This window comes from Crocuta crocuta, unplaced genomic scaffold (genome assembly GCF_008692635.1).
Source record: "Crocuta crocuta isolate KB4526 unplaced genomic scaffold, BGI_CrCroc_1.0 scaffold59-1, whole genome shotgun sequence".
Lineage (NCBI taxonomy): Eukaryota > Metazoa > Chordata > Mammalia > Carnivora > Hyaenidae > Crocuta > Crocuta crocuta.
Genome location: NW_027551579.1, coordinates 1,755,666 through 1,781,923, shown reverse-complemented (window position 1 = coordinate 1,781,923; position 26,258 = coordinate 1,755,666). Strand labels below are relative to the sequence as shown.

The 26,258-nt window shown below is 47.9% G+C and overlaps 1 protein-coding gene across 1 annotated transcript in view; it reads right to left on the bottom strand.

The window, feature by feature from the left end:
• Positions 1-1,426: 1,426 nt before the first annotated feature.
• The window catches only part of MTR (5-methyltetrahydrofolate-homocysteine methyltransferase), a 104,129-nt gene continuing 79,297 nt past the window's right edge, over positions 1,427-26,258 (bottom strand). Inside the window, exons 24-32 of the mRNA XM_077751699.1 lie at positions 21,450-21,531; positions 16,645-16,743; positions 15,523-15,598; positions 12,712-12,867; positions 11,321-11,517; positions 8,503-8,703; positions 7,844-8,036; positions 6,441-6,553; positions 1,427-5,995 (exon numbers count right to left, since the gene is read on the bottom strand). Coding sequence (XP_077607825.1) covers positions 5,909-5,995; positions 6,441-6,553; positions 7,844-8,036; positions 8,503-8,703; positions 11,321-11,517; positions 12,712-12,867; positions 15,523-15,598; positions 16,645-16,743; positions 21,450-21,531 — 1,204 coding nt within the window. The 3' untranslated portion in view covers positions 1,427-5,908. The remainder of the gene's footprint in view (positions 5,996-6,440; positions 6,554-7,843; positions 8,037-8,502; positions 8,704-11,320; positions 11,518-12,711; positions 12,868-15,522; positions 15,599-16,644; positions 16,744-21,449; positions 21,532-26,258) is intronic.

Sequence of the window (26,258 nt, the reverse complement as noted above, 5' to 3'; positions counted from 1 at the left end):
TATACTCTAGCTCCATCCATGTCGTTGCAATTAACAAGATTTCATTTTTTTATGATTAATATTCCCTTGTGTATATATGCCACATCTTCTTTACCAGTTGATGGACATTTGGGCTCTTTCCACAATTTGACTACTGTTGATAAGGCTGCTATAAACATCTGGGTGCATGTGTCCCTTTGAAGTAAAATTTTGTATCCTTTGGGTAAATACCTAGTAGTGCAATTGTTGGATCATAGTCCACACTGTTCCAGAGTGGCTGCACCAGTGTGCATTTCCACCAACAGTGCAAGAGGGTTTCCCTTTCTCCACATCCTTGCCAAACCTGTTGTTAATTGTGCTCTAATTTTAACCATTCTGACAGGTGTGAGGTGGTATCTCATCATGGTTTTAATTTGTATTTTCCTATAGATGGGTGATGTTGAGCATTTTCTCAAGTGTCTGTTAGCCATCCGTAGGTTTTCTTTGGAAAAAAATGATTATTCATGTCTTCTGCCCACTTCTTAACTGGATTGTTTTTTGGATGTCAAATTTCAACAAACAGTATTAGGAAAACTGGAGAGCAACATGCAGAAGAGTAAAACTGGACTACTTTCTCACACCATATGCAAAAATAAATCCAAAATGGATGAAGGACCTAAATGTGAGACAGGAAACCATCAAACGCCTAGAGGAGACCACAGGCAGCAACCTCTTTGACCTTGGCCAGAGCAACTTCTTACTAGATATGTCTCCTGAGGCATGTGAAAAAGCAGAAACAAACTACGTAGTCTTTATCAAAATAAAAAGCATCTGCACAGCGAAGGAAAGAATCAGCAAAACTAAAAGGCCACCTACGGAATGGGAGAAGATATTTGCAAATGACATCTCTGATAAAGGGTTAGTATCTAAAGTCTATAAACAACTTATCAAGCCCAACACCCAATATTCCTTAAATAACAGACAGCTTCCTCACTTCCCATTCAATCATCAACCCAACACAGTCTGCCAATGGTCCCCGCAGCCCCCAAAGTTCCACAGAGCTGCACCCCCGTCCCCAGGTCCTGGAGTCTGGCTCTGTCTTGTGCTCCTCACATTCTCCACAAGCTGCCCGTCCACTCTTGCAGCCTGACCTCCACCTCCACACCGAAGCCTCCCAATCCTAAGGCCAGTCTTCCTAAATTCCAAAGTCACATATCTGATTGCCTATATTCAAAGTCAAATTTGTCTCCCTCTCCCTCCATTCTGTGCCATAGCAAATGATGATGCCATCCACTCATTCACCAAAGCCCAACACGGGGAGCCACGATGGCCCTCGCCCCACGGCACCACTGCACGCACACAAAGCCCCCTCGGCCCCTGCCTCTGCATGGCTGTTCACTCTGGCCAAAAGGTCCTTTCTTTCTGAAAAAACAAACAAACAAAAAAAAGATTTGACACATACACAGTATAGGTACAAAGTCACCATCCCAGATTTTTATTATTCTGTCTTTATTATTTTGTAATACACTTAATACATGCATTAAATACATTTCACATAAATAGAACTGTTACATTATAAAGAGTACGTCAAACAGCCATCGACTACCATACAACCCAAGACTCAGAATCTGATGAACGATCTGCATCCAGCGATGTGTCCCTCGAAGGTCTGCTCAGCTTTCCACTCTCAGGGTTAATTACTCTGCTGAACTTTGGTTTTTCTTCATTTTACAACATAGTTTTACTGTTTACATATGCTTAGACAATATACTCTTTGGTTTTGAGCTCAATAAAAATAGCATCATAGCATATATGGTCTCCTGGAGCTTGCTTTTTTTGGTAATATTTCCTGAGAATCACTCTGATTTGTCAGGTACAGCCACAGTTCACTCGTTTGTACTACTGAATAAATACCCTTTAGTGTGACTATACCTAGCTTACTTATCCATTCTCCCACAGACAGATGGACATTTCTGTGTTTTCGGTTACTGATTATTACAAAGGTGTTACTATGAACATGCTTGCACATGCCTCCTGGGACATGTAAGAAGTTTGTTGGATCTCCAAGGGGCAGCCCAAATCATAAGCCAGATCCTAAGGCGTGCAAGAGTTCAACTGGGGGAGGGAGAGCTGTTCTCACGCCCATGTCACGCAAGCTCTCACAGACCTTCTCTGGCACCTGGTTCCTGTTAAGCTCCATTTCTGCAAATCTCATGGATGCAAAGTGGGATCTCATTGTGGTCTTAATTCGTATTTCCCTGACCTCCAATGCTTCCACTTATTTATAAGCCAGATGTATTTCCTCTTCTGTGAAATGCCTTTTCCAGTCTAATTTTCTGTTGGGTTTGTTTCTTAAATAGGAGCCCCTATAGATTCTGGTTGCTAATCCTTTGTCAACTAATCATATTGTAAATACCTCACATCAGAACTTGTCTTTTCACTACTTTAGTTGGTTTATCAGCTTAAGAGAAGTCTGTATTTTTAAAAGTTGATATAATCATCTTCTCTTTTGTGATTAGTCCTTTATGTCTCAGGGGGTTCTTTCCTGCCCTCAGGTTTGCTCATGTAGACACTATTTTTTCTTTTTTTCATTTAAGACCTTCATATATTTGGAATTGGTTGTTAAACAACATGAGAGGCAGAAATCGAATTTCGCTTTTCCCATATGGTAGACACAGCTCCAGCACCATGGATGGAGTCACCCCACCTGTCCCCTATGTGTCCAGCTGCCACTGCCACCTCTTAAAGGTCAACATTTTCCAGGCTCCTTATTTCATGGCCCTGCTCAGCATGCCCACCTCTGCACCATGCACTGGACAAAACTCACTAACTTATAACCCCTGCTTCATGGTTAGAAGCATTCAGCCATTCTGAGTCCTTTGATTTTCCATATAAATTTAAACATCTGCCTGTCCCGTTTAACAAAACCTCTACTGTAATTTCTGTTGGAAACGATACTGACCCCTATAAACCAATCTGGGTACATGTGATACCTTTACCACCTTAACGTTCCTGTTCATGAACAAAGACACCTGTTCACTTGTTCCTACCTTGCATCTTCATCTTTATCCCTCAAGTCCCAGATCAGGCCTTTGTCTAAGCCTGATCTAAGCCTGTGTCTAAGCATCGCCTTCCTGAGGTTTCTCTATGGCCATCCCAAGTAGAGTAGGCTAAGTGTGTCTCTCGTGTGCTAACTTTTTAGACACTTGCTCAGTCTAAGCCAAAGACGATATGGGCTGAGTGTGAGGGCCCTTGCTGGAGTGACAGCACTGTGCTTCGTGACGGAGTCTCAGGATTTGTGAGATGAGATGCACTAGGGCTGAGAGGTCTGCAGGCCCTCCTGGAAGGGGCTGTGGGATGTATGCTGTGCTCTGCGGGACAGGCCTAGACGGAGATACTGAGTCCATGAGATCATCCAGTGAAACTACACCTGCTAAGAAGGTCATTGAAGACAGGCCCTTGGGGACAGCAGGATTTAAAAGTGCAGAGGAAGAAAAATCAAAAATGGCCGAGAAGTGATCAGAAACACAGAAGGAGAACCAGAGAGCGGTGTCAAGGGGGAATCAGGTAAAGGAGGGTTTTGAAGGAAGTGGTCTGTATTGTCGAAGCGCACAGAGAGGAGAATCACTGGGAAGGCCCCCTGCATCTGACCCGAGAGGTCACTGATGCCAGGAGAGGCAGGTAAAAACCTAACTTCACCGGGTTTGGGAGAGAAGCAGGGAAAAGGTGGGGGACACTCACTATCTGTTGAAGGCGTACAAGAGAGAACCAGAATGAAGGCGGACTAGTCTCGACGTGAGTCAGCTGTAAATGTAGAGACAACGTTAGGGAATATCTCAAAGGAGAAATGAGATTTCACAAACCTGCTCTCAACCACCATCCCAAAACCAGACTCAATGCAGCAGAGAGAGGGGAAGATTCCAAGCAAGTCCTCCTCAGAGGAAAAAATAATGTGGGATGTTCCGTGAAAATGACGATGGTCACAGATGGTGACAAGAGGCTTGGGACGTGCAGGCACCGACATGGAAAAGACGACACGGAAAAGTTCAGAATGGCCACCTCCCTGCCTTCGAAGTCGCCTGACATTTACGAAGGGAGGGGTTTTCAACTTGTATCGTATACTCTTTCATGAACATACAGGCACTCAAACTTACACAAATTGTTTCTGTCTTCAGGAAACAAGGCATCCATCATGGGATTATATGAACAGTACATTTAAGGAAGCCTTTCTAGGGGTGCCTGTGTGGCTCAGTCGGTAAAGCATCTAACTATTTCAGCTCAGGTCATGATCTCCCATGTGGGTTCAAGCCCCACGCTGGGCTCTTTGCCTTCCTCGCTCACACTCACTCACTCTCTCTGAAAATAAATAGGTAAACTTAACAACAACAACAACAAAGAAGGAAGCCATTCTATCACACAATAAGCTGAGGGAAGAGATGGCAAATATTGAATGAAATCAGGAGACTTAACAACTGGAACTCTGATAAACTGCCGTGAGCTATTTGGAGGAGTTCTTCTTTCTCACGGAAGAATATACCAAGAATGACATACCTGCTATGGAACAGAAAGGAAGTCCTCCAACCGTCTCAGGAAAGCAAGTCCCATTCTCACGCAAGAAACAAACTGTACATAAAGAAGCACACAGCTGTCTTTGCTCTAACGGCCCAGCACAGCTGGAAAGGGAAGCTGTTCTGTGAGTCCCCGTGCGCACACTGCAAATCTGTGGGGGTCTCATTTCCTCCGGTTTCCCCCTTCACCTCCAAGGTCCTTGAATGCACATCTGACAGGGCTGATCTGGGAAGCAGGACCTCCCCCAAGAGCGAGGGAGACACTGTCACATAGAAAACGGGTCCCAAGGTTCATGGGACATGGGAGGCAGCTTCTGGGTCCCAGCCGCAGTGTAAATGGGGGTCTGATTCCAGAAAGAGCCCTCAGGGAGTCAACGCAGCCATCGCCACCTGCATTCCCCAGTACCTGTCCACCTGCATCAACCCGCTCCCTTTCCGGGAGGACCTGCTAGGTGCTGAGCTCGGGGCACCACCCACCACTTGCTAAGTAGCCCCGGAGAGGGCCAGGCCCAGGCTGAGGAGCCTACAGCTGGGTCGGTGTGGAAACGCACAGATTGAGTGGGATCACGACGCTTTTCACCGTCCACGGCCACCCAGGACGCCTTGGCCCTGGGGAGCCTACTCAGCCCCAGAAAACAGCTCCGAGATGTTAGCGACCCTCAGTCACCCCATTCTCTCCCCACCCCAGGGCAAGGGAATAAGGAATTAGAAGAAACAGAAATGCTGGGAGAACCCGCTGTATTTGGCCACATTGGGGCAAACGGCTGAGCGATTCTGAGGGTCAATGGCCTTCTGCGAAGGGGACTCCATACCCATGGAACTGCGACTTTAGAAAATGAGGTCTTCCAGACAGAGCACAGTCGCACTCCGTCCCGGGCCAGTTTACCACTGCCACCATCTGCATTAAGATGCCCAAGTGGCACAGTGTGCTTTTGCCAAGCGGTCACATTTTTCATACATTTCTCAATTCAGCCAAGCTTCAGGCTCTTTTCTAAGAGACCAAGAAAAAGGAAAAAAATAATAAGAGGCCTCCTAGACCCAAGGTAAAAATGAAAAAAGCAAACTGCCCTGCTTTGAAATGCAAAAGCCCTGTATCTCCAGCTTGTCCCTGTCCCTGAGGGACCGGGGACACCACCGGACAGATCTGTTTGCTGCTCATCAGTCAAGGTCCCCTGGAAAAGAGCCACTGGTTTTCCAAGGACACAGGAAGGCCTGCACCTCCACGAGGTCCCACCAGTCAGTCTTCCAAACCCTGAGGCAAAGCAAATGTCACGGACCGAGGCCTGCTTGTCTGCTGCTACTGTTGCTGCTGTTTTTAAAGGCACTCTAGACCGTATTTCCTTGAGGATCATCAAGTGCAGAGAAGGATTTTTAAATAGAAGTTACTCTGTATCGTATCCCAAGATGGGTCCCAGCCATTTCTCAACCTCGGCCACAGACATGTTCTTCCTCAAAGCATAATCCTCAATCTGCAAAAGATTAAAAGCAGCGTATCAAACCACAAACGATAAGACCTTCTGAAGGGAAATTTCCACAGGATTTGCCAGAAACATTAAATGCCTTCCATTTCTTGTCTTAATAGTAATCTCTAGAGTTTAAGAGATATGGAGATGTATCTGTTCACCGAGTTGCCTTATTCTCTGGGCAGAAAACAACATGCAGTGCATGTCTGGTGCTTGGAGGCTAAAGTGTGGGTGTGAGTGCTGGGGCGGCGGGGGGTGTCTATGCAAAATGGGAGGGCAAGATTCCAGGTAAAGAGCTGAAACAATTTAAGACATTAACTGGGGTAAATTTTGCCGTGTTTTTCCTCCCTGTGTATTCCCATTCTCATGGAAAATAAACCAGGTTCCACTGTTCCATTTAAATAAGAATGGCACTGAGGGAAACCACACACAAATGCAACAGCTAACTCACCTGATCCTTGGAAATTTTCCCCACTGCGAAATATTTGGACTTGGAATTGGAGAAGTAGAGGCCGGATACCGCTGAAGCAGGTGTCATTGCTAATGATTCTGTTAACCTAATGCCTGGAGAGAGCAAAGTGGGGAAACACGGTCACTGATTCGGTGCCCCACACGGGGCCTGGCAGCTGCTAGCACCCAGTGAGACTCCTGCTGAACATGTGGATGAAAGTGAGCTCATGCCTTTGAGGGGACACATGACACAGCATGAAGATGTATAACCCCCCACCCCCCCCGCATCAATCTTCCAGGATCGACTACAGAGGCCTCTGTCTGCTCCTAGGCCTGAGCCCCCAGATGAGTTGTCCCAACCCCGTGAGGAAAGCGCCATCTGAACTCCAGGCCCTGAACGGTCACACCCTGAGAAAGGGCCCACAGCAGGACTCGGGGCTGCCTAGGGGCTAGGAACTCAGGGGGAACACCATGTCCTCTAAGCCATTCATTTCATGGACGGGGGCGGAACACAGAGAGGAAGTGCTCTGCCAGAGGTCAGCGGGTGGCTGATGGCAGGGAAGGCCTTAATCTGTACATTATGGTTCCTGTAGGCCACACCATTCCTGCCCGCCCACATCCAAACGCCCCAGTCCCTCACCTAAACCTAAGTTCCCGCCGCTTCATCAGCACCAATGGCACGCCTCTGATTACTGACTAATTCCACTGTAACTGTGAATTGTGTCAATAGAGTCAAAGCCAAGAGAGGAAAGAGCTGAGGGACAGGGTGGGTCTTATACAAGACTAGTGTCCAGAGACAGTCTGTGAGTGGTGGGAGGAAGAGGAGGCGGTGTGGACTATGGTACTAAAGGTCACGAAGGTCGCCAGCGGAGATAACAACAGTGACAGCCCTGCAACAGGAAAATGGGGCGGGAGGCACACGGGGGACTGTGATGAGCTAAATTCTCACCTCTCATAGGTGAAGAGAAAGCAACGGAAAAGTGATCAATCTAAAGACGGGGGAGTGGGCACCTGGATGGCTCAGTTGGTTGAGTGTCTGATTTCAGCTCAGTTCACAATCTCCCAGTTCATGCGTTCAAGCCCCACATCGGGCTCTCTGCTGACAGCCTAGATAGAGCCTGCTTCATATTCTGTGTCTCCCTCTCTCTCTTGTCGCTCCCCCACTTATCCTCTCTCTCTCTCTCTCTCTGTGTCTCTCTCTCTTTCAAAACCAAACAAACATTAAAAAAATGTTTAAAGATTGTGGCATAATGATATGGATGTAAAATACGGATACACAGCTGCAAGTGAGAAAGGATGGGGTTTTGTATTTCTAGATTTGTGACCGCAGGTGCGTCTCGGTGGGAAAGGCACACCCGTGTCCCTGGCGGGGAGGGGCAGTGCTCGCCAGCCCCGGGCACGTACCCGTGCAGCGCTCCACGTCAGCCAGCCTCCACATGGTGAGCTTCTCAGTGTGGTCGGGCTGGCTGGGGTAGCCGGGGGCCGGGCGGATGCCCTCGTAGCGCAGCCTGCGCAGGTCGGCAGTGTCCAGCTGCTCGCAGCTGCCGTACGCCCACAGCTCCCTGCGGACCCTCTCGTGGAGCTCCTCTGCAAAGGCCTGCAGGCGGGTGAGGTGTGCTTGGGCAGGGAAAGGACTTCCCCCATCGGTGTCCCCCCCCACCGCCCCATGGGCCGTCAGGGGCGCCTGGGGCACCCCCACCTGCACCACAACCAGGACCGAGTGGGCAAGAGGGGACGGGCTGGGTTCTCGCCTGTCGCTTCACTGGCTGCTCTCTAGAGGGCCTTGGCCTCAGCCCAGGCTCTGACATATCATATTCAACGTCTGAGGACTCCAGGCCCTTGAACTGAAACACTTCCCTGACGGTCTACAGAGGACAGGGGCCACATGGAGAAACCAGGACCATTACAGCTGCCAGGTCCTCCACTGTCAGCCTCAGAGGAAGGGGAGGAGACCTCTCCATGGCTCAGGTGACCCCACACCATGCATAGGAAGATGAGGAATCTACAGGGGACGCCAACATGACAGCGAGGGGGCCAGACACAGAAACCTGTTCTGGTGCTACCTCGGCCAGTCGGTCTCCCAGAGCCTTGACCATGATGCTGCTGTAGTCATCACATTCCTGCTCGTAGGCCCCGCTCAGCTCCTCCACCCCGAAGCAGGCAACGGCAAACATGCCCAGGTAGTCGCGGACGCCCGAGTGCAGGGGTGCAATGAAGTCCGAGAGGCAGTAGTAGGGGTCCGCGCTGGCGGCGTCCTTCTCAGCCTGAAAACCAAGCAGCGGCTGGATGGGTGGTTAGCAGAGGACAGCAGTCTGCTCTTTCCAGATAGCCCTAAGGTTCACACAGGGGTGTCTGTCTTGTTCACTGTCACATCCCCAGCACTTAGAAGAGGGCCTGATGCGGAGTGAGTATCCAATAAATAGTTATTGAATAAACAAATGAAATTAGATTTTAAGAAACACACGACATCACATATGGTCAAGAAACCACGGAATCTGCTCATTCACACACAGGCCAAACATTCCCTGAACGCCTCCAGGCACCACGCTAGAAACTGGAACCCCAAACATTCGTATCAGAAAAGACTCCCCCTGAAGGGTTTTCAATTCAAGATCAGCACTAAACCCTCAGGTTACATCCAAAAGGGATCCACCTGGGGCGTCTGGGTGGCTTAGTCGGTTGAGCATCTGACTTTGGCTCAGGTCACGATCTTGCTCATGGGTTTGAGCCCCACATTGGGCTCTGTGCTGATGGCTTAGAGTCTGGAGTCTGCTCCAGATTCTGTGTCTTCCTCTCTCTGCCCCTATCCTGCTCACGCCCTCTCTCTCTCAAAATAAATGAAATTTTTAAAAAATTTAAAACACAAAAACAACAACAAAAAAACCTAAGAGGGATCCCCCAAATGCACAGGCCTCTACTTCACATCAACAGACGCGGCTNGAAGCTGCCTGCCGTGGTGGTGTTGTGGGAGATGGCTGAGGCCGCCCCTGGGCCAGCCTGGAACCGAACTGAGAATTGAGCAGGACCGGCTTCTGAGAGTCTCTCCTCTGATGATGGGCTCTCACCCCACTGACAAATCAGGTCTCAAACCTATTTCACAATCCGCAAGTATTTGCTGAGAAGGTAAACAGCTAAATCTACTATTCACCGGGTGTTTACTGTACGTCAGGCACTGCTGGCTGGTGCTTTATAAGAATTCACTAATGTAATGTTGTCAACAACTATGTGAAGGAAATACATGATGCCACCAGCCCCACTTCACAGACGGGAACCTGAGGCATGGAGAGCATGACCAGGTAGCTCAGTGTCAGATGGCGACAGGGGCAGGGGTCTGACCCCACAACATAGCTTCTGACTGCTATACGCCAAGAGGCCAGTCAGCAAATCAGTGGGCGGCACCAGAAGCTTCAGGGCTGGTGCTCGCTAGCCGGCCCTGGAAACAGCACAGCCTCACCGACGCTGGTCAGAAAATGGTTAAATGGCTGCCGGCCAGCAGGTGTTTGATAACAGCCCCATGGAAATGTCACCAACCTCGGGGACAGCTATGTAGGGAGGAGCGGCTTTCTAGCTATATATTCTCTGCTAACAAAAGCCAGAGGGAGACACAAAGCTTCCCGGCCCCACAAAGAGAGACGGGTCACAGAGCCCCACAGCACTTGAGAAGAGACAGCCACCACAGCCGCTGAGACTGAAAGCTCCTGGAGCAGCCAGAACCTTCCAGAGCACTGAAAGAAAGAGCTACGTGAATGGGTAACGTGCACACTGAGAAGTCATTACATTAGATGCCCTAACACACAGCCTGCCTGGTTAGGACATGAATGTTTGGACGTAACAAGAGATCAGAGGACACAGGACCTGAAGGACGAGAAACTGGGCAGAGGCCTGAGGGCCGAGTCACACCCGTGAAAGCCGAGTGACTGGCTCCGAGTGAGCAGGGGTGGGAACGCGGAGAAAATGAGAACCATTTTCTGGCCGGTGTCAGTGAGGCTGTGCCTATTTCCAGGGCCAGCAAGCAAGCACTAGCCCTGAAGCTTATGGTGCCGCCCACTGACTCGCTGACCCATCTGGGGTGGCGCAGCCGCCCTCGGTGAGCTTGTACGGCATCATTTAACGTCCCAAATTTAAGAATCCCTTCAGATATGGTTATAGTTAAAACACCTGTCATTATGAATCACATCGCGGTGACGATTAAAAGCAATACTACTGCTCTGACTCTGAATGGCTGGAAACGGAAGTGACACCTCACAGGGAAATTCACCGCCACCCTGTGCCAACGACCCTGGTGAATCTTGGCTCCAGTTCTGGATGGGGACAACTGTGTTTTGTAGCAGCTACAGGCCATGCACAGGACATCTGCACTGTCGCGGGGTGAGCATGAGAGGCGGCTGTGCAGAGGGAAGCCGGTGATCACAGGCCAGGCTCACGCTCTGGTTGCCGCGCACTTGGCTCCATCCCATGGGCCTCTGTTCCTCCTGCTGCCGGAATGCCCGCGACAAGGCTGTGTGGATGTGAAACATGATGGTCCTTCCAGCATCTCCCAGACATGCAGCAAATGTTTGTCCCCGCCTGTCTTCCCCTTGAGAAGGGGACCCACCGGCCTGTTTTAAGTAACATGCATGCCTGCAAACCCAGGTTTAGGAACAAGATGAGCGTCTGTGCTTCACCGGAGTCCCGCAGGTGCCCAAGCGGCCAGCCTCTCTGCCCACACTGGCTTCTTCCCTCCATCGTCCTCACAAACACCTTGGCCTCGGGCCTGTGCACGGTCATTTGGGGGGAACTGGGGCAGCCCTGTCATGTGCACAAAGCTCAGACTTATTCAATTCGTACTTAGGGTTGTTCAGTGCTTCCGCCAGCAGCGGGGCTGTCGGTGTGGCTCCGTACCTGCTGCCGGAGCCCGTGGAAGGTGGCGATGGGCTCTGCGGTCTGGGGCACCGCATCCTCTGCGAATAGGTGGATGTCATCTTCCACGCTCTGTGCGGGCCAGAACCCAACCACGCCCCTGGCTCGGAGCTTCCTTTGACCAATCAGTGCTGTCAGCATGGTTTGGGCATCATCATAGACTTTTTTGGCCTCTTCACCTGATAGGAAAATATTGTCAGAATTCACCTAAAAATGCCAGCGGTCATCAGCAAAAACCATTTCTTCCTAAAGCCACCACCCCTCCGGAGCCATGGTCTCTGGTCACCCTCCTTTCCTCTCAAATACTGCACTGGTGCCTGTGAGCAGCACGATTAAGGGGAGCAGCTGAGGGCTGGCGGCTCTGCTGACCCCCCGCCCGCTCTGTCTCCCCAGCACAAACCATGGACGTGCCTCCAGGCAGCAACAGGCAGAGAGAGTGACGTGTGGCTCCCAGCGCAGTCTGCCAGACAGAGCAGGCCAGACCCTTCCATCACCCACCTTCCTGTGTGCCCATCACCCCACCGACCTCCCAGAGGGCTCTGGGGACGTGCGGCAGGTCTCGGGGGCAAGCGTGGCCCAGCCCCAAATCAGTGGCTTCAGCCAAATCAGGGGCTCCTCTCACACTCCCAGCATGCCACCTGCCACTCTGCTCTCATCTGGCTCTTTCCTGATCCTCTGAGTGACCTCAGGCCTCTGGGGGCAGGTTTTGGGGGTGGGGCTAGAACTCCACTCATTCCCACTTCTCTTGCCAATTGCCCCAAATCCCTTCCCCCAACCAGTGCTCCAGGCACATGGGACTCCTGGCATTTCCCCAAATGGGCACCTGTGACTGTGCCTTCTTGTCCCCTGTCTCCTATGCCTGGGACATCCTCTTCTCTGGTGCCATCTCACACCCCCAGTCCTAGCCTCAGTAACTCCCATTTGCTCTTCCAAATGCAGCTCAAAACCACCTCCGCCAGGAAGCCTCCCCTGACCTCCCAGTCTGAGGTCTGTCTCATGTTGGGTACACAGAACCCTGGGCTCAGCTCCATGGCAGGAGCTCGGCAGGCTGTGTGAGAACCCTCATCACCACAGGTTGTACCAGCTCCCAGCCACACCCCAGGGGGCAGGGGTTCGTTTATCCCTGGTAACAAACAAAGAGCCTGGCTTGTTAAAGAACAGAGAAACAAAACGCCAACCACAGTCCATAAATAAGGACCAACGTAGCAGCTTCAAACCACTGAAGAGGTAAACAATAGCCCACATATTAGATTATAACAATAAACCATCTCCTACAGAATCCAAATCCTCTGGTCTCCACCTGCTCTCCCCTTCAAAGTCCCAATACTATGTGTCGACTATCAGTGCAGAAAGGAAGCATTTGCTGAACGAACCTACAGTTTTGTCCTTAAATATCTTGGGAAAGTTCCGATTCGGGTACTTGCCACGGAGCTGCCAGACATCAAAGAAAGGCTTCCAGTCGATGTAGGCCACCAGCTTCTGCAGGTCATAGTCTTCAAAGACCCGAGTCCCAAGAAATGTGGGCTTCACTGTAAAAATAAGTACTGATGTCAACACCAGTGCCGGAGCCTGGGGCAAAGCGCCTAACAGACGCAGCAGGGATCTGCGAGACGCCTCCGGGCCAGCTCTGTCCAGCTCTGGGCCCCCACACTCTCCCTCCCTCTGGTCGGGGCTGTTTTACAAGGAGAGGAACTGTAAATTTTGCAGCGAATCTTATATAAAACTCCCATTCCCACGCAGCTTCTACACCAGCCCTTAGAAATTCTTCCTTCTCCCCTTTGGTCTGAGAGAAAAAAAGCGTTTTTCTTCGCTTGTCAGATGGAGACAATACTAAAGTGAATGTCATTATACAAAGACACATACAGTAAACCACTTACCAGAACAGTAAAAACGTGAATCAGTAACCTCTACTTCCCACTGGTACACATATACATAGGCAAAGTATAAGGAAATGCACAGAAACAAAGAATCAAATTCAGGATTGTGCAGGGGAGAGTGGGCACACAGGCAGCTTTCACCACTTACATATTTTTTTTAATGTTTATTTTTGAGAGAGAGTGAATGAGCAGGGGAGAGACAGAGAGACAGAGGATTCAAAGAAGGCTCCACGCAGTCAGCACAGAGCCCCAGGCGGGGCTCAAACCCATGAACCATGAGATCATAACCTGAGCCCAAATCAAGAGTTGGAAGCTTAACCAACCAAGCCACCCAGATGCCCCGGTATTGCTTTGTTTTTAAAATGGGCACCAGGTTATTTCTGAGGTGGCTAGAGGTATTCACACATGTTCAACCTATCGTGCTTCACACCCCTTGTGAGTCTAGAGTAGGACCTGAGTTGAATAATGATGAGGAATTATGAAGAGCAGCACACCGGCACCCTGCCTGCAGCGGGTCAGCGGGGTTGGAAGTGATGACCACACCGCCAGCTTCCCTGCCCCCTGTCCTCAGCTTCCTGCTCTGTAAACAGGGATCAGAGAACTTACACCATGCTGCTAATCTCAGGTACTGGGATAACACCAAAGTCTCGAGAGCACTTCTGTCTCCTCAGACAGTAAGAGGTGGATGTGAGGCAGTGGTGCAGGAGATGTGTGAGCTGCTTCTTACTCTTGCTGGAAATCTCTATGTTTTCACACATGCTCGCAGTAGCTCTTTCTCATTTGCTCCTGATCACGTTTCTATTCAGAATAGAATCTATTCAGATTCTATTCAGAATCATCACATTCTCGTATGTTGCTTTGACACTTAGAAAGAAACTACAGATTTCCTTGTGATGAATGTGTCCTCCTGCCGGGAAAGGCAGGGAGAAAGGCCATCGCAGAGTCACTGAGGGATGTCGGTCTTGAATTTTACCACCAATGACCTTGAGAGAACCCTTCTTTTTCCCTTTACTGACTTCCTGCAACTCTCTCAGACTGGGTTGTCCTCAAAAACACTTCTGAGGGCCATGCGTTCAAGCAGCAGGTCCAGGCCTCGCAGGGGCCCCGCACTGGGGACAAGTGGCCATTTGACTGCCGCCTGGTGCCGTGGGCCTTCAGAGGAATGTCCCCACTGAACTGTGTCTGGATGTTTGACTTGGTTAAAATGGACTTTCCCTTGTGAGATTTTTCCAATCATAGTGAAAGGTAAAGAGAAAATAATAGATGATATAGTAATTTACATTTTTCAAAGGTTTATCTTCTCTTAGTCTCACAACCTTTCATAGGGTAACTCCTCCTCACACATTAGAAGCTGTCCGAACATGGACACAAGATGCGTAAGGTCAGTCAATGATTCGCAGCCAGGAGCCAAACTGGAATTAGAAACAGGCGTCCCGACTCCTGACATGGTGCTCCTCCTACTAAATCACGGTGGGCTCAGCAGGATGGAAATCAGAGCCAAGCTCACCTACATTTCCAATTTAATGCTCTCGAGTCTGCCGAGGATCCGCAGAACAAAGACGTTGTGAGCAAGGAGAGCGGATCCGAGGTATTACCTTAGAGATACGGACTCAATGAATACAACCCCTGTTCACCCTGTCTGGGCCATGAGTGTGTCAAACACCCTCCATATTTTACTCCCTCCTGAACACCTCTGTAAGGCAAGAGAGCTGGCCGGAAATAATAAAGGGGAAAAAAACAAATAAAAGAAACAAAAAGAGGGAAGCATTCAGAGAGAAAATGGGAGAGAGCAAACAACAAACAGCAGCTCCAGCTTTGCTGGAATGTTCTAAAGGTCTGTTCAGTGTGAAGGTGTCTTCAGTCTCAGACACTACATGCCAGCCCTGGGGCCTGGCCACTCAGTAACTGTACCGCCCAGAACCTGCATCAGGCTGCGGGGTAGGGATAGCAGTTGAGCCCAGCACAGAGGAGGGAGTGTGGGTCAGAAGTCAGGCCAGAGACAGAACCCAATAACCTTTTGGGCTCTTACCCAAAACTTGGGGTCTTCACATTTAAGCGGGCTAATAGCATTCACTATGGGGTTGTGTCAAAGCACTCAGACATGCTGGGCAATCTCGGGACATAGTCCGGTCCTCCACATATGGTACCTATTTACTTTTATTTTCAATCTTCAATGTCCTTCATCACCATTGTTAGACATGATCAAGCATCTCTAGCTGCCTGTTTGATTCCCAGCCAGCTGAATGCAAACCTCTCTCCAGCTCACGTTATCACCCACAGCCTTTCTCTAACGACAGCCAAACAGACCTGGAGGAGGCTCCGACAGCCAGTCCATATGGAAACCGTTGTTTCTAGCCTGACTTAAGGTCAAGTATCTTCTCTCCTATGAAAAAGAGAGAATTCATTTAGTCAGAGACTCTTAACTTTCCAGCTGCTACTATGAAAGTATTTTTGTTAAAAAAAAAAAAAAGAGAGAGAGAGAGAGAAGAGAGAAGGAAAAAAAGCCCACAAATGCTTTCATTAATGAATATTCATATCCTGAAAAGCTCTTCCTTTTCCACCTAATGTGATAGCTTCACATCAGCAGCCGAACAATAGAGAGTAAGGATTCAATAAATATCCATTAACTATTGATGGGTAGATACAAGGCTGACCGGTACCCTTCTGGGAGCAGTGTCCTGTCTGTGCTTCTAGAACAGGCTTACCTGGCCTGTTGTCAACGGCCCCCAGGACCAGAGGGCAGAACTAAGAAACTTTCAACTGTAGGCAAACCTAAGGGGCAGAAAGCCAGCCACAGTATCTTGGGCTGGTCACCACCTCACAAACACCGCTTTTCTTCCTGCTGTTTGTTGTCTCATTTCCCTCGCCTCACCACCCCCAAAATGCACCTCTCTATGGACAAGGCCCAACGGGCAGATGAACCAGGCAGAAATATTCCAGTGACTTCTAAAGAGCAATTATGCCTCCTTTCCAAGGATTCCCTGAAGCTTATCTAGAGAAGGACAGCTGTTGAAACTTTGCTCTGCATGGTCACGCTGGGCAGGGAGAGAGGCAGACAATCCACTAATGTCTTCATTTTCTTCCGTTATTTCAAGAACAAGGATCTGTGGGAGTCATTTTCCATACGCTGTTTCAGTTCCTGTTCTCCTGCTCGGTAGGTTTTATTCATTCTCATAGCTCTGCTGTCTAGCACAGCACCTAACACCTACTGTGTACCCAATAAATGTTTGGTGGAATAAATGAAATTAATTTTAGTATAACCCCAAGTTATCAAGAACTTGGACACCAGAGAATTCCAATTCGAACACGAAAACAAGGCTTCTCTAAAATGATGCTAAACCTTTTACCCTCCTTTAAACAATAAAGTCATATTTTTTAAAAAATGAAGGATCATTTTAATACCCAAGCTAGTAGGCATTTGTCACTTACCTTGAGAGACTCATAATGATCCTGTCTGATATCTTCATATTCTTCTAAGATCTCCTCAAAATATTCATCCTTCAGATTCTCATCTAATAGCTGAGAGCACTGAAAACGCAAGATGGAAGTTCAAGAACCACAGAGGAGCAAACGGAGATATATAAAACATGGGCAACACTGATCAGTGCTAGTGACACTTCCTGTAGGAACATTCCCTTGTCAACGCCATCCCCTCTCCCCACACCAGCTTCGCAAATTCCTGCTGTGGTGTGCAATTAAGGGCTGCCTCAGTGGATCTACGATGTCCAAATCTCACACATTCTAAAGAAAGCCCTTGATGGCTCCTGAAAGATAAGCTTTAAGCCCTTGAAATAAATATACTGCCTGATAAGAGTCTTCCTCTACCCGGAGCCCCAGGCCACCCTGGAGAGTTTATGCTAACAATGTGATGGGGAGGAAGGGGGCCTGCTCATGTTTTATCTGCCTGACCTCTGGAGTAACTAAGGTCAGTCAGGTGATTAAAGCACTACATGCCTACGTGACTGACTCCAAACAGAAGTCCTGGACGCTAAGGCTCAAGAGAGCTTCCCTGGTCGGCAGTGTTCCATACACGGTGTCACTCATCACTAGTGCTGGCCACATGACTCTGCTGGGGGAAGACATCGGGAAGCTGGTGCCTGGTCTTTTTTGGATTCCACCCTTCGCATTTTTGCCTTTGCTGATTCATGGCCATACACCATGACTGTCAGTGTAACAGCGTTTCTGAGTTCTGTGAGTCCTTCTAGCAAATCACTGAAGGTGAAGGTGGTCTTGGGGGCCCACACAACACACTAGTTAGGTACCTCTCTTTGGTGTTTCAAAGATACCTAGTTCCTGTCTCCATCATTGCATTTACCACAGGCTTTCAGTACCTGTCTACGTATCTCCTTGCCTCAGTTGAGGACCAGCCCTTTGAGGATAGGGCTGCACCTTAACCACTTCGAGCTCCTGGTTTCTAATTCTGTGTCTACCATGTGCAAGGTGCCTCCTCACTAAATGCTTGTGGAAGGAATGAGGCTCATCTTCACGGTCAACTACGACCGGCTAAGAAAAGAAGGGAAACCCATCATCTGACAAACACAAGGCTACTCAGTAAACTGTAAAACTAGGATCTGCTGAATATTATTTATGACCAGCATTATCAAGTTGGTGAAAGAAGAGCCAAAACCAAAGTTCAAATGAAATTATAAGGAAAAAGAGAAATGGCTGCTACTGATCATCATCAGTTCAAAACACAGCTCCATCTCTGCCCCTCCAGCTGGGTTTTTCCTCACACACAAGGGCAGGGAGGCTGAGAACCATTATGTGAAACTGAGCAAGTTCGACTGGAAGATGGCTCAAGGGCCCACCGGCTTTAAAGGCTATAATTCTATGTGACTTTTCTAAGCATGTCTAATAGCAAGCTGATCCCCTAAGAGTTGGTACAAAGCCAGACCACTTTCTTAAGGAACCCAATCAGAAAAGACCATTGTGGTGAGGCTAAAAACAGGCTCCTAGACAGTATTCACACCACAAGGCACTTCCCAGCCTTACATTAACCTTGGTTCAACGGACTGCTCATTTAGGAAAGCCAGCAGCACTCTGTGAGAGCAGGAAGAGGACGCCTACTCCAGCGCTCCCCAAAGTACATGCAACCAGTAGTTTAAAATATTGCATTCTGCTAGGTTTTATACTCTGGGAAGGCAAAAGTCTGCTTTTCTAAACATCTGAAGAACGTAACCATACTCTGCCACAGCTACTACTGGGTCGACAGGGCACCCCTTGGGGGGCCCCCTGTTCCCAGAGCCAAAGTGACAAGCCAGCCCCTCCCTGCCCAGTCTGACTTGCTTGATGGAAACAAGTTCATGGTCAATTATACAGGCCAATCTTCGTGATCTTTCTACCAAAACCACAGCCCCATCATATGTTTTCATGCCGACCATTCGGACACAGCACAGCCTCTCTCTTTTCTTAGTCTTTATTCTTGATGACAAGAATAGCCCGATGAGAGGGAATAACTTGAAAATATATTTTATAATTCAGAAGGAACTAAATACTGGCACCTTGTTTTTTACTTCAAAAGAAAGGAGGGCACCCGGATGGCTCAGTCAGTTGAGTGTCTGACAGGCTGAGGTCATGATCTTGCAGTTTGTGGGTTCGAGCCCTGTGTTAGGTTCACTGCTGCACAGCCTGCCTCGGATCCTTGGCCCCCCTTTCTCTGCCCCTACCCCACTTACACTCTCTCAAAAATAAGTATTTAAGAAAAGAAAGAAAGAAAGGAAAGAAAGCAAGAACATCCTGAGGTCTAAAGTCCCAACTACCATGTTGTTGCCATGTTTTGCAATCTTTCAAACGCCTAGGCCAGTGACCCAGAGCACAGGCTGGTGGCATGCACTTCACAGTTGGCCCCAAAGATGCTGAACCAACAAGCAGCCTAAACAAACTGTACCAATGATCCTGAAAAGTGTCACTTGCAATTATCCAAATGACTTATCATCGGACTTATGTCTGAGTGATTTCAGAAGGCAGCCACTTCTCTGTATCCGCGAAGAGCTAACCCTGCTGGTGGTCCAGCTAGACGGACACGTAAGGAGCACCAGTGCCTGTGCTCCATCTTCTGGCTCCCAGTTCGGCCCTTACTGCTTAGCTCAAGATGGCAAAGGAGTATCCTCAAAATGGAATCCAGAGGCCAGTTCTTTCCCAGCCAGAGTCATCCCCTGACCTGGAGGGCAATGCTAGCACCATGTACTTGAAGAGGGCTGAGGGCCTGGTCTCCAAATGGGAAATGTTCAGTCATTCATTAGCATTTGAAAATAGCAACAAGCCTTAAAAAGAGGCCCACTCGGGGGCGCCTGTGTGGCTCAGTCTGTTAAGCGTCTGACTTCAGCTCAGGTCATGATCTCATAGTTTGTGAGTTCAAGTCCGTGTTGGGCTCTGTGCTGACAGCTCAGAGTGGCCCACTAGTTAGTCAACCATGAGCTCCACACAAGCTCCTTAAAAAGCACAATTGAAATATAAGATACAAAAAACTGTTCTGAAACTAATTTGTAGAAACCTAGTTTATTTGGACATTAGTTTACATCAACAGCAAATAAAAACTGTGACTTTATGATTCCAGTCTGATTTCCTTGTATCTTTTTTTTTTTTTTTTGAAAGAGAGAAAGTGTAAGTAGCAGAGGGGTGGGGGAATGTACAGGAGACAGAAAGCAAGAGAGAATATATCTTGAACAGGCTCCAGGCCCAGCTCAGAGCCCAACACGGGGCTCGATCCCATGACCCTGCAATCATGACCTGAGCTGAAATCAAGAGCTGGACACTTAGCTGACTGAGCCACCCGGGTACCACTAGTTGTATCCTTTTTAATAAAGAAGATTCACTGAACATTAATGGGAGCGTGTTTAAAGCAGCACAGAGTAATACCACTGGCCTTCATCCCCTATGCTACCACTTCATGGATGTGTGGCCTCAAGACAGGTACTAACCTCTCCGTGACTATTTCCTTCCTCATCTCTAAACAGGGATGATGAGAGTATCTGCTTCATGGAGATTAAATGAAAAATCCATGTAAAGAACTCAGCACAGTGCCTGGCACACTATTAGTTTTTAATAAAGTTATCAATTATTATACAACCTTCCTATAAATAAATTCAGATCTGGAAAGATGCCTTTGGAAAACGGCTCAGGAAACGTGGCCACCCTAGTTCAGGGCTATCATCGCCTGATAATCTCACAAATCACCAGACTCACTCGGTAACTTTCCTCACCTGCAAATGTGAAGGCTAGACTAGGTTAGCAGGTTTGGGTTTTTTTTTTTTAAGTTTTTATTTATTTATGAGAGAGAGACAACATGAGTGGGGAAGGGGAAGAGAGAGAGGGAGAGGGAGAATCCCAAGCAGCCTGTGCACTGTTAGCACAGAGCCAGACGTGGGGCTTGAACTCATGAACTGTGAGACCATGACCTGAGCCAAAATCAAGAGTCGGGTGCTCAACCAACCCAGGTGCCCCCAGAGATGAGCTACTTTTGAACTGTGCTCTTTTGAGAATGAGGTTTGGGACGAAGGATGGAAGGGTCACTCTTATTTGTACTGTGCTGAGTTTCCAGGTAAGACATCGCTGGAAGACACAGTTTCTGTCACTAAAACAAACTTGGAAACCACTGGACCACATGGTCACTCAGATTCCCTCCAGCTGTTATTTCCTCTTATTCAATGAAAATCATAAAACCCATAATGAGAGTGGATATTAGGCTTCAGTGACAGAGAAAAACAGAAAAGACCACTCGGGAGTTATTTATTACATTCATCAAGAAAAAGAACCTATTATTCTGGGTTTTGAACATCTAGAGAACGTTTTCTCTCTCTGGGTGGGGTCAACTGGCCCATTCCGAATTAAATGTCTTTCTATCTGGAAATAGGTCATGTTAAAAAATTCTGCATTTCTTTTAGCCTTGGCATGGGGTTAAGACAGTATATATTCATACTTGTAAATATATGTAAGTGGCTAAAATCTCTCTCCCTCTGGGTTGGTGTCAAGGTCACAGGGATCCTGGCACCGCTTCTCAGTGACTCAGATGTGGTCTAAAAGCACAGGACACACCCACCTGGCCCCCTTCCAGCAATGCAGACAACTACAGTGTACAGTGACACCATCCTATCAAGCCTTCACATATTCTTCCACATTTTTTAGTAGAACTGGACAAAAATAAAAAGATCATCTTGGGAAATACCCCTTATTCAGAAGAATCAATCTTCTCTTTTCTCTTTACATATGGAGATTAATGGAAACCCCGCACTTACCACTACCACGCTCTTGGACGCGTCCAGGACATGGATCACAGGCGCACTGTATCTGGGAGCTATTTTAACTGCCGTATGGGTCCTAAAAAGAGGGGTCAGGAAGGAACATATCCATCAGCACTGACAGTTCCCACATGACCTGTTTGGAACCATTAGAGATAACGTGTTCCTACAGGGTGCTTTCCAGAGAACAGTCTCAACGTACTTCCAAATACTGAACTTCACATGTGCCTTGTAAAACAAAACTGACTCCCTCTCCACCCTAAGATGGGGGATTCAGGGAGAGAAGACATGGATTTGTCAACTCAGGCTACGAAAAAAGTCTGTGACAAAACGCGGAAGGCTCTGTTCTCAGCTCTCTGCCAAAGGGGATGAGACCGTGACTTTGCACTCATTAGGGCCTGTCTGAATGGAAGGAGCTCACCAGCCCAGGCGACTGCACCTTGCTGTCATACAGGTCAGACTGTGTTTCTTCCTCCAAATGAGCTGGGGTAGCAGCCAGGGCCCCTGGGGAACCAGACCCCAAGTGGTGGACCCAGGACGCACTAGCTCCTGCTCCCCATTCCTGAGGGACACCACTCCTCGCCCCGATTCCACCTCACCTCACACTTGTAATACGGGGCCGCGGATCCTGAATAAATTTGGCATGAAGGAACCGAGAGGCCTAAGCAACAACAGTCTTCTACCAACATCGGCTCAGCCCCAACTCCCCTTCCCCCACCAGACCCAGGAACATCAGTGGTGAGGAACAAACACCCATCAGTCCTTGAAACGACCTAACTGAAGTATGCGGCAAGCTGCCTCTGGTGACTCGGTCTGACAGCACAGGGTACACACCTTTCCTCATGGAACACAGCCCACTAATGTGAGGAGTGAGGCTGGCCCCGTGTGCCCTCTCTAACTGGGGTTAAACCAGGGCCATGACCAGGGGCCATAGTCCCAAGTCCAAAGGCGGCAGCTGCACTTGCCCCAGGACAGGCCACATGTTCCGTCCCTGCCAGTCTTTGCTCACCCCATGTTCACCCCCAAGGTAGCTCCTCCCTGGGTCAGAAGCTTTCATATTCTCCCCCTCAACCCAATTGCATTGTCCAGAATATGCTACCATGTGGGGAAAAAACAAAATACCGAACAGTACATTTAACTGTTTTTTAAAAAAACCACCCTGAACCTGCCCTAACCCTCCAACCTTACATAGGAGTTTCTGTATATTTAGAAAAAAACAGGTGTCAACACTGGTTACACAGAGGCTGGAGGTGGAATGGAGGAGGGGAAGGGAGAGAATAAATTTTACTTTACATCCCTCTGAAATGTGTGACATGTTCTAATAGTCATCGTGGACTACGGAGGAAAATTTTAAAACCAAGAGAATATGAGAGGCGTGATATACGTGTGTTTTTAATAGACTTCTGAGGGAGGACTAAAAATTCATTCGTACTGAGACAGACAGGACTCTGACATTTCACCTGTTTCCTTTGTGCACGTCTCTCCACACACAGACAGGAAGCAGAGGACGAGAGCCAGAACACAGGAACCGAACCTGTGTTCATAAAATGGAAGTGCAGGCCTAAGCCACTTAGTACAAGAGACACTTCTAGAGTCGGGGGCAGGGGGACAGAGCAGCAGCCACATGAACTTCACGGCCTCCCAAGGATGTTCTGTGCCCACTGCGTGCCCAGGGACCAAGGATTTGGAAATATCCTTGGTATTCTCCAAGGGGTAGATTTTCAAATAGTAGGACTAGTTTTATTTATTTTAATTTATTTTTAATGTTTAATTTTGAGAGAGAGTAAGAAAGAGAGAGAATGTGAGCAAGAGAGGACAGAGAGAGGGAGACGCAGAATCCAAAGCAGGCTCCAGGCTCTGAGCTGTCAGCACAGACCCTGATGAGGGGCTCCAACCCACAAACTACAAGATCATGACCTGTGCCAAAGTCAGACGCTCAACCAACTGAGCCACCCAGGCACTCCAGGAATAGTTTTAAAGAAGAAACTGGTTCCAGTTTCAAAACAGTTTCTCACTCAGTAAGTGAGACTATGCTTGCTTCCTCTTCTTTAGGGGATCAGCTCTTCGAGCACACAAACATACCTCAATGTATGTTCTGCATGGAGTTCCGCTAGGAAAAACTGAGCCGAATATGACTTAGTTGACATTTTTCTTAAAGAGAACCAGTACAGTTGTAAACCTTCAAGTCAACACAATATTTATTAAGCCTCCAAGTGTTCTCTGTGCAATTCTGGCCATTCTCTCACTGGTGATCTCTGGACAAGGGTCCCAAGCAGAAACTGATGGGTTCCGCTATTTACAAACACCACCACCACCACCAAGTAAAAGCAAAGTGTTGCTTTCCAGCATAAAAAAAAGACAAAGCTAAATGAGACAACCATTAAATCTGCACTTGCTTGGCCATCAAGAGTACTTCTGGTTTCTTTACAAAACGATATGATACTGATTCTACTTTCTTCTAAACCTCCATCTATGCAACCCTCTCCAGCTGGAGGCAAACATGTCTCTGAAGTCTGAAAAGATGTGAAACATTGGAATCTTTCCTGCCCAGTCTCCACAAACCAACAGCACAGGGCTAGCCCCTGATGCGCTGTCTCAACTCCGACTCAGCAACGTCACTCACCAATGCCGGGGATGCAATTAGTCGCCTCCAATACCTGCCAAGTGGGCACGATAGGGTTAACTTTAGAAACTCTTTTTAAAAGCACCGAAAAAGCCCAAGTTACTCCAAGCACTTATTTCATGCCTTACCCTTCCAGAATTAAAATGTTTTACATAAATGCAGCATGACATACACACACACACACACACACACACACACACACACAAATAAATAAAAAATAAAACCTTAGAGTTTGGTGAGAAAAACAAGAGAGGAAATAAAGATGCGAACACTGAGCAGTGGGGTCAGACGCAGAAGTTGGGTCTGTGAGATCCCATACCCAGGCCTGAGCTCCAGCCTTCCTGGCAGCCACTCAGAGAGGAAAACAGTACCAGTTACATGATTTGACACCTTCCCTCCTAACAACTAAAAAATGTGTATGTTTGGAAAATTACCTCTATTTCTGAGCACTGAATTCCTTCTGAATTCTCCATTACTCATACAATATAACTGAAAAAGACATTTTGCAGTTATTGGCTCTCAACCATTTAGAAAAGGGAACTGCTAGATTTGTGCCTTTGAGAAGGTCTGTAGCTAACAGGGCCAGATTGCCATTAAAGTCATTTCTAGTTTGTGATACAAAACCATAAGCGTCACAGACAGGAGAATATTCAGTCTTTCGTTCCCTTCTAGCTACCAGTTCAAAAGGGAACCCCAGGCATATTTCCATGCACACATGACCCCAAATCTGTACAGCCCTTTCAGCTTCTCCAAGGATCCATCAGACAGCCTTGAGGCTTGCTGCAAGTGCCTTGGGAGTGCAAATCTAGCTCCATCACGCCACCACAGGCCACAGAGGTCCGGAGTCATACCTCCTCATCTCCTTTCGTGACAACTCGGAAGTCCCGAGCTGCCATCTGCTCAAATAACAGTTAGCAAAGGGAAAAACTGGAAGGCTGCTGGGCTCTCAACAGTTCTGCAGGAGGTAATAATAAGGCTCTGAGAGGGCTTCTAAGACATCCAAACTCTGAACGCCTTCTAGCAAAGCTGCTCCATCCCAGGAATAGATGGAGTCTTACAGAGATACAAAAAGAACTAACTGTAAAGGAAGAGACTGATAAACCAGATTTCATGAACATAAAAGCTTTGTTATTTAAAATTACAACTAAGACAGCAAAAGGCAAGTCATAATGGAGGAGTCTACTTGTAATATATGTTTCTAATGAAGGGCTTGCATCCAATATAAATAAAGCATATGTACAAGTCAGTAAGAAAAAAGGCAGAATAGCCAATTAAAAAAAAAAAAGACTTAAAAATCATAAACAGTCAACATACATGTGAAAAGGTACTCAGCATTATTAGTCAGCAAGGAAACACAAATGAAAACCTTACCAGGATGTGATTACATACCTACCAAAATGGATAAAATTGAAAAGGGTGTGGGATAACTGGAACTCTCATAAATGCCAGTGGGAGTGTAAACTAATACAATCACCTCGGAAAACTACCCAGCAACGTCCAACGCCAATGATCAATCACATGCATATGACCCAGCGAGTTGGCATTCTGCCAAACAGCCCCACACTGGAAAAACCCAACACCCCCCACAGCTGCATGGATAACTAAGTCCTAGTATATTACACGCTGGGATATTACACCACAAGGGAACAGCAACTCCTGCAACAAGCGGTCTGGACCCCCCAGGTATAATAACACTGCACAAAATAAGCCAGACACATAAGATTACATGCAACAGGATTCCATTTATATGAGGCTGAAATCGGGCAGAACCAACCTGGCCATGTGACCAACTTAGAACTTTCTCTCCTTTAAATTGCTTAACCCAAAGGTTCTCCAAAGGTTCCCCCTTTAAACAACTTCCCAAGGTGATTCTCTGATTCATTCTTGCTAGGCTGGCCTTCTGCCTCAACTATTTTCAGGTTGGAGTTTCTTCAAGGGAACCTGTATTTATTACTCAATCAGATACCTGCTTTGAGACAGAGAGTGCGCTGAAGTTCAAGCCATGTCTTTGTGCCAAAAAATACACCTTCTCCACTTGGTTTGATTTCCAGAAGAGTGTTTAACAGAAATCTCAAGAACCAAATGGGAGGAGAGAAGATTAAGGAAAAGACAACAATAAGCCAAAGAATCCCAAAAAAGGCAAAGGGTGGGGTGGTCACAGAGGAAGTCTCCTAGAGCATGCT